The sequence below is a fragment of the Prionailurus viverrinus genome, chromosome E2 (assembly GCF_022837055.1).
Source record: "Prionailurus viverrinus isolate Anna chromosome E2, UM_Priviv_1.0, whole genome shotgun sequence".
Classification (NCBI taxonomy): Eukaryota; Metazoa; Chordata; class Mammalia; order Carnivora; family Felidae; genus Prionailurus; species Prionailurus viverrinus.
In genome coordinates this window covers 57,518,457-57,532,782 of record NC_062575.1, presented here as the reverse complement: position 1 = coordinate 57,532,782, position 14,326 = coordinate 57,518,457, and the positions used below count along the sequence as shown (strand labels likewise).

Sequence of the window (14,326 nt, the reverse complement as noted above, 5' to 3'; positions counted from 1 at the left end):
GGGGGAGGGTCAGAGAGAGAGAGGGAGACACAAAATCTGAAACAGGCTCCAGGCTCTGAGCTGTCAGCACAGAGTCCGACATGGGGCTCAAACTCACAGACCGTGAGATCATGACCTGAGCCAAAGTCGGACACTTGATCGACTGAGACACCCAGGTGCCCCAGAAACCTGCAGGATTTCTAATGTCGTCATTTTCCTTTACTGTAGTGGAACCAAGCAAGGTTGACAGGTTTTTCTTCTGTGGGACCTGGGACACCAAACGATTTATATGCACATGAAAACTTGGAAGCACAGAAGTGCTTATCAGCCTGGGTTTACAATAAACATCCCTTGGCTAGTTTTAAGAACCAGCATCACCTATGCCCCCTGCCAGAGTCTGTCTATTGGTCAGGGTGAGAGCATCGGTGCTGCTTTAACTACAAGCTCCAGGTGATTCTCAGGTGAGGCCAGGGTGAAGCAGGAGGATTCACAGCCATATTTGGGAGGGCCGTATTGGCCAGCCTTTCACTAGAAGAGATGTTGATAGTCATTCAACTATGTAAGCACATAAACAAGAAACTGTTGGAAAAAGGATGTTTTCTTTACAATTACCATGGTATATGATGCATTTTTGTTTTTGTGAAATCGATTTCTACTGGTGTGAAAATACCACCCTCGTGTAGCATTAAGAAAAGCAAGTTGAGAATAAGTTTGATGTGACAATATTTATATAAACATTGAACCAAGCACAAGGTATTTTAGCACCTGTATGTTACTCAATTTCAAGTGCAATTTCACATACACTCTGAATTTGCATAAGAGGGAGGATCCACCTCTACTTGAAAAATAGTTATCTCTGAAGGTCTAGCTATTTTTGATTGACAGGAATTACTGCTACTTTTTATTTAAATATTTTATAAGCATATACTTTATAATTTTCATATTATAATTCATGATATGCCTAATGTAGTTGTTTTCTATCACTACCATAACCAGTCATCATGATTTTATGGGCAAATGTTCACACAATTGTGTTGTTAATAAGTGTGGAATTTCAGTGGACTTGGCTTTACTTTCTGTTCAGGGTCTTGTGAGGTTAAAAGTCAAGGTTTCATGAGGCAAATATATTCTGGGTCACCACCCTCATTCCCTTATCCTTATGTATGCACAACCACTAGTCTGCTTAAGTTTTTTTTCCTACTTTTATTCAGAAAGAAGTTGTACACCTTAGTCTAATATAATGTGTCACTTAAGGATTTGATACATGTATATATTGCAAAGTATTTACCATAAATCTAGTTAACATCCATCACCTCACAGAAATTTCTTGGGTGTGATAAGTTTTAGGAGCTACTCCCTTTAGCATCTTTCAAATAGGCAATACAGTATTGTGAATTAAAGCCAGCATACACCTTATATACATACCACATTATCTACTTTTCTGATGGGGCCACAAATGTTTTTCAAGTCTTGGCTTTTATGAATGTTACATTTTGTTGAGTTTTTACACACTTGAGATTCTTGTTTTGTACTTCTAATTGGCTTCTGGTTTTATGTCATTGTGTTTGAAAAAGATACTTCATGATTTTTTTTTTTAAATTTTGTTCCTTTGGAGATAAACAGCACAAGAGTGAGCATACGAGCAGGGGAGGGACAGAAAGGGAGGGAGGGAGAGAGAATCCCAAGCAAGCTCCACACTGTGATTGTGGAGTCTGATGGGAGACTTAAACCCAAGAACTGTGAGATTGTGACCAGAGCCAAAGTCAAGAGTTGGACACTTTTGAGCCACCCAGGCACCCTGCTTCATTGGATTTCAATCTTCAATTTATTAAGATTGATTTTGTGACCCAGCATATAACATATACTAGAGAATGTTCCATATGTACATGAGAAGAACGTGTTTCTTTCACTTGTTGGATGGAATGTTGTAAGACACCTACTTAATGGCATTGAAGTCTGATATTATTGATTTTCTGTCTGGACAATCTACTCATTATGGGAAGGTTCAGTATTGAAGTCCCCTGCTAATATATCTTGCCTTTTTCTCTATTCTTGTCTGTTAATAGTTGCTTTATATTTAGGTGCTTTTATGTGGGGCGGACAAATATTTACCAAAGTTCTATCCTTGTGTTGAATTGACTTTTATTTTCTATTACGTCTTTTCTTAAAAAAATTTTTTTTTGTTTATTTTTGAGAACAAGAGAGACAAAGCTTGAGTGGGTAGAGTCTGAGAGACAGGGAGACACAGAATCTGCAGCAGGCTTCAGGCTCTGAGCTGTCAGCACAGAACCCAATGTGGGGCTCAAACTCACAGACCACGAGATCATGTCCTGAGCGGAAGTAGGCAGCTTACCTGACTAAGCCACCCAAGTGCCCCTCTATTTATTCTTTTTTTAGGGAAAGCTTGTTATATTGCTTTAAAAAACTATAAAAGATATATATATATATATCACCTTATATATATACATATATATTTAACAAACAAAACTAGTTTTTAAAAATAAATAACTCTAATGTATCAAACTTTGACCACATCAACACAACTATCTGATGCACAAAAAGATTATTAAGTAGCTCAGGCAATAAACACAATTAAATGTCTTGTCAATGCAGACACTACATGAATATACAAATCTATTGGTTTAATGTAACACAGACAAATTCTAAATACATGCGAGGATGAAAGGATTCATGAAAGGATTCATGTTTTCTATTTGGTGAATACATATATAATGTATAAAACCTTTAGTAACAAGTACTGCAGTTCTACAAAGTGTGAGCAAAGTAGAATCTCAGGTTTTTGTCTATCATTTCAGAAAGAACCCAACATGAAATATATCCACTATCACAAGTATTGCAAAGGTGATCCATAAAAAGTGATGATTGGCAATTTCATACAAAGAAAAAATCCTCAGAGATGAATGTTAGGAATTTTAGAGTGATATTGTGGTAACCTGCCTGAAAGGACCAATAACTTATTTGAGGGCTTAAAACATCAGATAACAATGTAAATTCATTGACATGTGAGAGGAAAAAAATGCAGTGTATTACAGCAAGAAGTTAGCATGGAATACTGTGGAAAAGATTTATTAGCCTCTACAAGTTGGTTTTGAGAAACCATTGGCCACTTGTTACAGTAAAATTCCCAGATTTTCACTGCAACAGTTATTTTCCCCACACTCATCAAAACCTGGAAGCAATAGGTGTTTCTCAAAGTGTCATTCAGGGTTCTTTTTCCCCCCAAACCATCAAATCTCAGGAATAGGATTTTGAATATCAACTAGCCATTTAGGAGACTCCTAAGATACAGATGTTCATAAACATTACACAAGCTACAGTTCAGGTGCCTACACAAACACCACCAAGAGTAGTGGAAAAATGTGTGGGTTTTCAAAGTGTTAAACACTATATGAGTTACACGAACACACTCTTGGTGTCCTTCCCAAACAAAAATGGGTGAACACCTTATTGCCATTCTGCCAAACACCACATAACTAAAAACGCTGCATGACGTGACCCCTCTATTTTGTAAGGACATGCACTGTGACTTCTTACAGTCTTGGGCTTAAAGTCTGTTTTGTCTGATGGAAGCATGGCTACTCCACATTCTTTTGTCTTCCATTGGCATGGAAGATCTTTTCCACACCTGCGCTTTCAGCCTGAGTGTGTTCCTACAGCTGAAGTGAGTCTCTTGAAGGCAGCACATATCCTTAATTTGTGTACTTCTTTCTTTTCAGGCAATATATCTTTTGGTTGGAGAATTTAGTCCCTTTATATTTAAAATAAGTATTGACACAGGTATGGATGGAGTTACTCTTGTCATTGTTTTCCATGTTTTTAGTTGTTGTAGAATTACTTGCCCCTTTCTTATCCCTTTGGTCTTTTTCTTTGTGATTTGTTGATTTTCTAGTGGTGTACTTTGATTCCTTTCTCTTTATGTTTTGTGTATCTACTACAGGTTTTGCTTTGTGGTTACCAGGAGGCTTTAAGGAGACATCTTATAAAAATCTATTTTGTTAACACCTTAATTTTGCATACTAAAACTCTTTGAGACCTGAGGTAATTCTTAAAAGATGTCAATGTACAATCCTATGCCATGATAGGGAAGAGTTAGTTACTCCCTTTCTGATATGTGTGAAGGTTTCTTCCTTTCAACCACATCAACTGATATTCTCTAGTTCTAACTTTTGCTGGTAAGAAGTTGTCTCAGTATGTGCCTGGACTGCACAAAACCAATAACTATAACACTTTTTTTTATAACATTCAGAAACATTTTTAGTTTTAATAAATGTTCAAGAATGATGTTCTGAACACTCATTTCGTAATAACTTACATCAGTGTTAGAAACATAATGACCTCTCCAGTTAGGTTTGTTCATAGATTGTACATCATATTGTCCTTCATCTTCCATGGAAAATCAGGTATGCAGGAGTCCCACCTACCAGGGAAGGGCATCTGATATCTTTGAGGCAGGAAGAATCAGCCACATACTTTCAACACCCACTAGGAATCAATGAGTTTTGTGAAGTGATTTCAGAGCACAAATACATTAATACTTGTAGTCAACATCTTAAAAAGGGCCAAGGTAAAACAAAAGCACATTGAAATTACTTATTCCTATGCAAAACACCACCCCTTCTCTATTTTCAGGCATACCCGCATATTCATTATCTAAGTGTTCAACTTTGTTTTATCCCACATAGTTAAGTATTTTTGTGGAGAATAAGGTCTGAATAGAGTGACCAATGTACTCCTTTCTAGTATGAATTCTGTGACGTTTATTGACAGTTGATGTTCAGGTAATTAGATGACTAAATATTTATATCTTTCAGGTTACTTTCCTCTCTGTATGGTTTGTTTTCTAAAGTGTATATTCAAAAACGTCTTTCCTTATTCATACATTATCCCCGAGTATGCATTTGGGGATACTGGGTCATGACTGAATTCCAGCTAAAGATCAGCCACTCTCTTTACATTTTACAGTTTCACTCCTGTATAATAACTGTGATGTTGAGGTAGTTGTGAGTTCCAGCTAGAGGTTTCCCACATTCATTACATTTGTAATGTCTCTCCACAACAGGAACTGTGATGATGAGTAAGGCTTGAGCAGTCTGAAACACGTTTTTACCACATTTGTTATCATTTTTCTCTGGAGTATGAATTCTGTGATGTTGAATGAGGTTTGAGTACTGATTAAAAGGCTTGCCAAATTCTTTGTATTGGTAAAATCATCTCCAGTATATATTCTCTGATGAAGAATCCAGGTTTAAGCATTGCTTTAATATCGTGCCACATTCCCAATGGGTATCATTACTCTTCGGTATGAATTATCTGATATGGAATAAGAGTTGAGGACTCCTTAAAATTCTGTCACAATCTTAACATTTAGAAGCTTTGCTCTAGTATGAATTCTATGTTAATAAGTCAAGGTTGAACAGTGATAAAACGTTTTCCCACATTGTTCATATTGGTAAGGTTTCTCTCCAGTATGAGTTTTGTAATGTCTACTACGGGATGAGTGGTGGTTAAAGGTCTTGCCACATTCTTTACATTGGTAAGGTTTCTCTCCTCTATGAATTCTGTAATGTCTCTTAAGGGCTGATGGCCAGTTAAAGGCTTTGCCACATTCTGTACATGGGTAAGGTTTCTGTCCAGTATGAATTCCTTGATGTTCTCTAAGGGATGAGTGCTGGCTAAAGGTCTTGCCACATTCTTTACATTGGTAAGGTTTCTCTCCACTATGAATTCTGTGATGTCTTTTAAGGGCCGATTGCCAATTAAAGGCTTTGCCGCATTCTTTACATTGGTAAGGTTTCTGTCCAGTATGAATTCCTTGATGTTCTCTAAGGGTTGAATGCTGGTTAAAGGTCTTGCCACATTCTTGACATTTGTGAGGTTTCTCTCCACTATGCATTCTGTGATGTACATTAAGATATGCCTGGCGGTAAAAGGCCTTGCCACATTCTTGACATTTGTAAGGTTTCACTCCAATATGAATTCTGTGATGTTGTGTATAGTTTGAGATGTAGCTAAAAGCCTTGCCACATTCTTTACATTCATAAGGTTTCTGTCCACTATGAATTCTGTGATGTACATTAAGATGTGCCTGGCGGGAAAAGGCCTTGCCACATTCTTTACATTGGTAAGGTTTCTCTCCACTATGAATTCTTTGATGTGTCTTAAGGGCTGAGTGCCAGTTAAAGGCTTTACCACATTCTTTACATTTGTAAGGTTTCACTCCAGTATGAATTCCACGATGTTGTGTAAAGGTTGAGAAGTACCTAAAGGCCTTGCCACATTCATTACATTGGTAAAGTTTCTCTCCAGTATGAATTCTGTGATGGTTGGTAAGGCTTGAGAGGTGGGTAAAGGCCTTGCCACACTCTTTACATTTGTAATGTTTCTCTCCAGTATGAATTCTGTGATGTACCCTAAGGGATGCGGGCCAGTTAAAGGTCTTGCCACATTCTTTGCATTGGTAAGGTTTCTCTCCAGTATGAATTCTGTGATGTGGAATAAAGTCTGAGGACCTGTTAAAGGACTTGCCACATTGTTGGCATTTGTAAGGTTTCTCCTCAGTACGAATTTTTTGATGTTCAGATGGTTGTGAATGAATAAAGGCCTTACCACATTCCTTACGCTTGTAAGGTGTCTCTCGAGTATGAATTCTTTGATGTCTTGTAAGGGATGAGTGCCGGTTAAAGGCTTTGCCACATTCATTACATTGGTAAGGTTTCACTCCACTATGAATTCTGTGATGTTCTGTAAAGGTTGAGAGCCGTTTAAAGACATGGCCACATTCCTTACATTGGAAAGGTTTCTCTCCAATATGAGTTAACTTATGTTGAGTAAGGGTTGAGCAGAATTTAAAGGTCTTGCCACATTCTTCACATTTGTAAGGTTTCTGTCCAGTATGTATTTGTTGGTGGTCAAAGGCTTTTCCACATTCGTTACCTATATAACTTTCCTCTCCAGTACCAGTTGTCTTATGTGTGCTTAGTCTTGATGAATGACTAAACATGTTCCCAGGATTATTACATCTGTAATGGTTTCTTCCCACATGAACCCTCTGATCAACAACATTGGAAGACTGGTTAAGAATTTTCTCACATTCAATGTATTTATAAAGATTCTCTCCCTTAGGGATACTCCTGTGTGTAATAAGGTCGGCGCTTTGATAAAAGGCTTCCCCATATTTATTACATTCATCATCGTTCTCTGGAAAAAGAGTCCCCAGATATCTTTGGTGCCCTTCACTCTCCCTACCCTTGTTCCAGTCTGTCAATAAGTGTACATTCTCAGGTGAACTATGTTTATATCTACTCATTGACACTTTCTGGGAAAAAGCTTCAATGCATGACTTTGGCAGGAATGTCTGGGTGCCAGGTGAAAATACAGCTGAAAGAGATCAAATAACAAAAGTAAAATCATTCCAGGTACTACTCTCAGATAAATGTACTCACAACTTCTAATATAGAACCTTAAAATCAGAGAACATCAGGAATATAGCTGAAAGAAATCACCAGGACTTCATTCTTCCATGGACGCATAAACTTGCACACAAGGAACTGACCACATAGCTTAATAGAAAATTGTGTAGCACATCTTGATGTAGCAGAAATCATTCTCTTACATCTCAGAAACTCAGGAAATGTACCATATGTGCTCAAAATTAGCAGAAGAAAGGATAACTAAAACAAAAATGAAAAATATGTACCAAAAATAGGAAAAATCAACAATAGGAAAAGGTGGTGTTCAGAAACCCCCCCAAAATCAACAGAGCTATATCTAATCATCAAAATGACAGAGAAAGCTGACTAAAATCAGAAGTAATGAAGTGAAGGCAGACACAGTACAACTGATCCCATAGAAATAAATAGGCCCACAATAGATAATTATATGGCAAGAAGTCGATCCAAAGAATGGTTATGAATTTCAAAAAGATAAAACTTACCTGGACTCCATCATGAAGAAATCTATCATCTATGTACCTATCCATCCATCCATCTATGTATATGTATGAATCTCCCTATCAATCAATCTGGGGTCTTTAACACACCATACAGATTTTGGGTAACTGGGAAAAGAAAGGTGCATTTTGGCACACTGTTCAAGTTCATTTGGACAGTAGAGCAAGAGCATAGGCGTGTACCACAATGGCATTTTGACACCCTCCCTTACAGCCTTGAGAATTGTACCAGTACTCTTGTGGTCAGAAAGCAACTCCTACCCAACATTTTAGAGGAAAGATCATTCTCCTCTTTTCCACATCCCCAAGAAATGATTGTTAAAACAACTGTGCCTCTGATTTTGAAGAACCAGACATACATAGACCTATTGAAACACACAAAATGGTCTTTGCCTTTAAGGAGCGCCTGAGTGACTCAGTAGGTTAGCATCAGACACTTGATTTTGGCTTTCATGATCTCATGGTTTGTGACTCCAGTCCCTTCTCAGGCTCTGTGCTGTCCATACAGGGCCTGCCTGGGATTCTCTCCTTTCCAAAAACAAATAAATATTAAAAACAACAACAGGGGTGCCTAGGTCGTTCAGTCGTTTGAGCATCTGACTCTGGCTCAGTTCATGATCTCGTGGTTAGCCAGTTCAAGCCCCACTTCAGTTCTACAGGAGCAGAAGGAAATACCAAGGAAAAATCAGAAATAAATAAAATAGTTGGGGCACCTGGGTATCTCAGTCCGTTAAGCATCTAACTCCTGATTTCAGCTCAGGTCATGATCCCAGGGTTGTGGGATCAAGTCCCAGGTAGGGCTCCACTCTCAGTGAGGAGTCTAAGATTCTGTCTCTCTTACTCTGCCCCTTGTCCCAGCTTGCATGCTCGCTCGCTCGCTCTCTAAATAAATAAATAAATAAATAAATAAATAAATAAATAAATAAAATCAAAAAATTAAAATTAGAAATAAAAGAGACCAGAATAAAGAATAACATAGAAAATAATGCCCAGGTTTTTCAAAACAAACAGAAATGGAAATTCTTCAACTACATTAACTAAGAAAAAATGAGAGAGAACTCAAACACCAAATGGAGAAATGGAATGGAAACCTCACAACAGATAACCACAGAAATATATAGTGTGATAACAGATCACTATCAACAATGATATACTAACAAGTTAGACAAAATTGAAAAAAATGTAATTTTAAACAACGCACAATTTACCAAGATTGAAAAATGAATCTTGGGCTCAAGAAATAAGGAATCTTCTTAGATCATCACAAATATACAAGTTGAATTTGGAATAAAAAACCTCCCAGCATAGGAAAGCCCACAGCCTCTTGCCTTCATTGGTCAATTCTAACAAACATTAAAAAGAAAACCAAATTTAGGGCACGCTTCATCAAAATCTTAAAAATAGAATAGAAGGAACCCATTCAAAATAACCTTAGGAGGCCAGCATTACCCTGGTACCAAGGATAATTACCACACAAGAATAAAATATCTGGTTTGTCCATCCTAAGTATTGCTACTCTGGCTTTCTTTTGACCTTCATCTGTGTGAGAAAGGTTTCTCTACCACCCTCACTTTCTATCTTTAAGTGTCTTCAGGTCTACATGGAGTCTCTTGTAGGCAGCACATAGATGGGCCTGGGGTTTATTTTTTGTTGTTTTTGTTTGTGCTTTATTCCATCCAGAGACCCTATATGTTTTGATTGGAAGGTATAGTACATTTTCATTGAAAGTATTTATTGATACATATTTATTGCCATTTTATTAATTGTTTTCTCATTTCTATATACTTTCTGGATCCTTTTTCTTTGTCAATTTTGGTGTCTTCTTTGCACTTCAAGATTCCCCTTTGACATTTCCTGCAGGGCTAGTTCAGTGGTGAGGAATTCCTTTAGATTTTGCTTGTCTGGGAAACTCTGTCTCTCCTTCCCTTCTGAATGACAGCTTTGCAGGATAGAGAATTCCTGGCTGCCTATTTTTCCCAGTCAGCACGTGGAATAGATGACGCAACTCCCTTCTGGCTTACCAAGTTTCTGTCGAAAAATCACGAGGTAACCTTATGGTTCTCCCTGATAAGTGAAAGATGTCTTCCTGCTTTGAAGAGTTTTTCTTTATCACCGTATTTTATAAATTTAATCTAATATATCTTGGTGTGGGCCTGCTTTTGTTGATTTTGACAGGAGTTCTCTGTGCCTTCTGGATCTTACTGTTTCCTTAGCCAAAGTAGGGAAGTTTCAGTGTGCCCGCCCCTCATGCCGTTAAAAATCCGTGTATTACTTTTACTCCCCAACACTACATTTTAATAGCTTACTATTGACAAAGAATTTGATCAAGAACAATCAATTAATGTATATTTTATGTTATATGTGTTATATATGCCATTCCTACAATAAAGGAATTTCAAGAAAGGAAAATGTTAAGAAACTCAGAAGAGAAAATATATTTCTGTACAATAAATAAACCTTACTATAAATGTACCCACATAGTCCAAACCCATGTTGTTCAATGGTCGATTATACTTTGTGTTACTGTTTACCTGCAACCTTAATGAAGGTGGGGCAGGCTAATGTTGATGTAGGGGAACAGTTCATTCATTAACACGGAGTTAACACATTAAAATCCATTCAGTGTTCTTATTCAAAATATATTAAATTCAAATGCATTCTAACCAAACCAGTGCAAAACCACTATATGATCCTTGGTCAAAACACCCCTTTCAATCATTCAAGAACCATTCTATTCCTCTGATCTGTGAGTTGTGCTTTCCATTCTGTTCAAACTGATGCTCATTATTGAATAAATGTGGATTTATAACAATTTTACACCCTTTTATGGAAGAGTTAGCTATCCTTGCCTACGATGTGTGAACATCTCTATTTCAACTGCCGAATATTCTTGACTTCCATCGATTGCTATTATGAAGATGCATGCAAATTTTAAATCAACAGCCACCATAATCTCCTTGCAAAAAAACTGTCATATCTATTTAAAATTCAGAATGTTCCTCTATCTTACTTTAATGCAAATAATGATGCCTTGAATGATCATTTCATGGTTACTTACATCACAGTTATATGTCAACCACAAACAGCATGTGAATGTAGACTTTCTTCGTACATTGTACATGACAGTGTTCTTTATCTTCCATGGAAAAGCTGGTACTAGAGAATTCCCCATCATACAACAGCCGTGTATGTCTGAGAGACAGAAACAATCAAATCCTTTTGCATGCACACAAGCCTATAATATTTTCCACACCCCCCCCCCTCACAAATCACAATCATGGTCAAAAGAAAAAGGAGACAGTAAAATTATTCCTCTCCAGACAGACATCCATCTTCCCTTGATTCTTTCACGCATATTAACAAACACAATTGACCATTGCAGAACATGGGTTTTAATAGTGTGGGTCCACTTATACACAAATTTATATATACATACTGTAAATGTGTTTTCTCTTCATTATGATTTCCTTAATATTCTTTCCTCATGCTTGCTTTATTATAAAAATACTGCCTATAATACAGACCACATATTAATAATGGGGTATTGACTATGTTCTAGATGAGGCTTCTGGTCAACAATAGGCTATTTCCATGGGAAAGTACCTATGTTTTTAAATTTGGGGGCTCACAAGTTACCAGCAGATGTTCACTTGTGGAGGGGTTGGCACCCCATAGCACCTCTGTTGTCCAAGGCTAAATAAGTGACCTGAGTGTTTTAATTTTGGATTTTTCTCTATAATAAATACTCTGATTTAGAATCATGTCTCCAAAGTGGTACTGACTTCTTTCTGCTGAGAATTCTCTCAGTTTATTTAGATTTCACATTCCATTACATAGCTTGCCAATTGTTCACAACTATAATTTTTTATCTTTATAAAGAAATTTTTTTAATATAGATGGAAAGCAAACATTTTTCATCACTCATTACATTTCTGGGGTTTATATCCAGTGTAGTTTTTCTGATGTTTTATAAATTCAGTTCTAGGTAGACGTTGTCAACATTCTTGACATCTGTAAAGTATCTCCTCAGGACAATCTCATGTTGAAGGTTGATGACGATTAAATGCTTTGTCAAATTTTTTTACATTGGTAATATTTCTTTCAGTATGCACTCTCTGGTGGTCACAAAGTTTGAAGTTCTGCCTAAAGCCTTTGCCAAAACATTTTTCAGCCTTCTCCCCAGTATATATCACACCTCATGTTGACAAGTTTTGAGTGGTACTGAAAACCTTTGCCATATTGTTATATTTGTAAGGTTTCTTCCCATTATGAAATCTCTGCTGTTGAGCAAGTTTTGAAGACTAATTAAAAGCTTTACTAGAGTTGCTGCATTTTAAGTCTTCTCTCCAGTAAGGATACAGTGATGTACAATAGGATTTGAGGTTTCATAAGACACATTCCCACATTTATTACTTTTATACTGGATATCTGGAAACGGAGTTCTCTGAAATTGATGATTTGACCCTTGCTTCATGTTTCTTCCCAGATTCTTTACATTGGTAAGTTGTAATTCCATACTAAACACCTTGGTAATTATGGAAGATAGAGTTCTCATTAAAGGCCTTCTGAAGTTCACCACACATAAAAACTAGTTCCATATTAGGTACTATGTGATAACATTGAACAGTGATGTTTGCATACAGACTGTCTGGTTTTTATCAAATTTAGAGACTTTGAAAAAAGAGGGATTATACCTGGTGGAAGAATAATGAACCCTCTGAAAAGACATCTCAACACAATCACATTTCGAGTTTTTATCTTCCTTTTTCAATGTCTAAATTTAGAAGTATTTCAGTGAATCACTGAACGATTAATCCAATCTTATATCTGAAATAATTCCAATGAGTAGTTTTGGCATGCATTGGTTTATTTTCCAGAATTTCCAAATGTCCTTCCAGAGATCATGTAGGATTAAAAATGAATTTTGGAGGGGCACCTGGATCGCTCAGTAGGTTGGATATCTTACCTCAGCCCACGTCACTAGCTCATGCTTCATGAGTTCAAGCCCCATATCAGGCTCTGTGCTGACAGCTCAGAGCCTTGAGCCTGCTACTGATTATGTGTCTCCATCTCTCTGTCTCTACTTCTCCCCTGCTTGCACTCTATCTCTCAAAAATGAGTAAAATATTTTTAAAAATTTACAAAAATGGATTTTGGTCTTTGGGTTCAAATATAATTGACTTAAGGTGGGGTTTTCCCCCCAAGTATTTTATACACTCGATCTCTTCTGGCAGTACAGGTTCCATTAAGGGCAATTGTCCCGCTTTGGTGATATCCATCGTAACCTCATTTCTGCCCTTCTCTACCCTCCATCTTCATCCAAGTCATCACTGAGGGTAAATACTAAGAGCCACAGCTTCCATTTGTTCCTACATCACTCTTTAAAAAGAATATTCTTTACCTGACTTTGCCAATAGGCCTATGGTGTTATGGAAAGACACAAGTAAAAGATACATGATCAGTTCTCCCACTTATTACACTCACATGCATATATGTTAAATGCTAATATGCAAAATTAATACCCATCACAGGACATCAGCAGTGGGGAAATAGGGAGCATCGGGACGGTGCTCCTCCATGGAGACAAAAATGGACTAAATTACCTTGTGAATGCTCCAGAACGCAATTAGGAGAACCCAGCCCATGCAGGCAAGTAGAAATGAAGAAAAGAAACATCAAAGAAACAAAGTTTGTGACACTGGCCCACAACAGCTACTCACCCTTCCTGACACTCCTTGCCAACACTGTGTGAAAACAGTTACCTCTCATCAGGAGACAAACACAGGAGTGACCTCTATGTTCAGTGATCTGGGTTCTTTGCAGGTGCCTGAGGGGCTTATTTCTGTCATGAAGGACATGGAAGCAGAGGGAATGAGGGCACCCTCTGGATGCACTATGATGGCTGCTCAGACAACAGGTGAGCTTTTGTTTACACACTGGAGAGACTCCAGAGCTGAGGACAACAGAGGAAGGCATCATGGGCTCTAAAGAAGTAACTATACTTTCATAAACTAGGAAATTACAAAAATTCAGACATTACAATTGGTTATTTGTGTTCTCCTGTACAAACAAGTTCATAATCCTGAACCCCGAGGCTGTTTTCTTAAATTCACCAATCTCAACAAAAGATCACAAGGTCATAAAGAAATAGAACTAGTTCCAATCACAGGAATGAAATGTATCTCCGAAACTGACCCTAAATTAATAAGGTAGTGTTAATGGTGAGACAAAGAATTAAAGGAAAAAAAGTCATAAAAATGTCCACGTAGGTTGGGGCGCCTGGGTGGCTTGGTCGGTTAAGCGTCTGACTTGGGCTCAGGTCATGATCTCCTGGTTCCTGAGTTCAAGCCCCGCGTCAGACTCTGTGCTGACAGCTCC

The 14,326-nt window shown here is 37.5% G+C and overlaps 1 protein-coding gene and 1 pseudogene across 1 annotated transcript; both read right to left on the bottom strand.

Annotated features, from left to right (window-relative positions):
* Positions 1–14,326, bottom strand: part of LOC125153241 (KRAB domain-containing protein 5-like) — a 68,962-nt pseudogene that overhangs the window by 14,511 nt on the left and 40,125 nt on the right.
* LOC125153149 (zinc finger protein 345-like) lies at positions 5,357–7,306 on the bottom strand. Its single transcript, XM_047836056.1, has one exon. The coding sequence runs from the start codon at positions 7,304–7,306 to the stop codon at positions 5,396–5,398; it is 1,911 nt and encodes a 636-aa protein (XP_047692012.1). The 3' UTR covers positions 5,357–5,395.

What these genes read in the sequence shown, in the direction of transcription:
- LOC125153149 (XM_047836056.1), bottom strand. Translation starts at nt 7,306, where the DNA reads ATGAGTAGATATAAACATAGTTCACCTGAGAATGTACACTTATTGACA.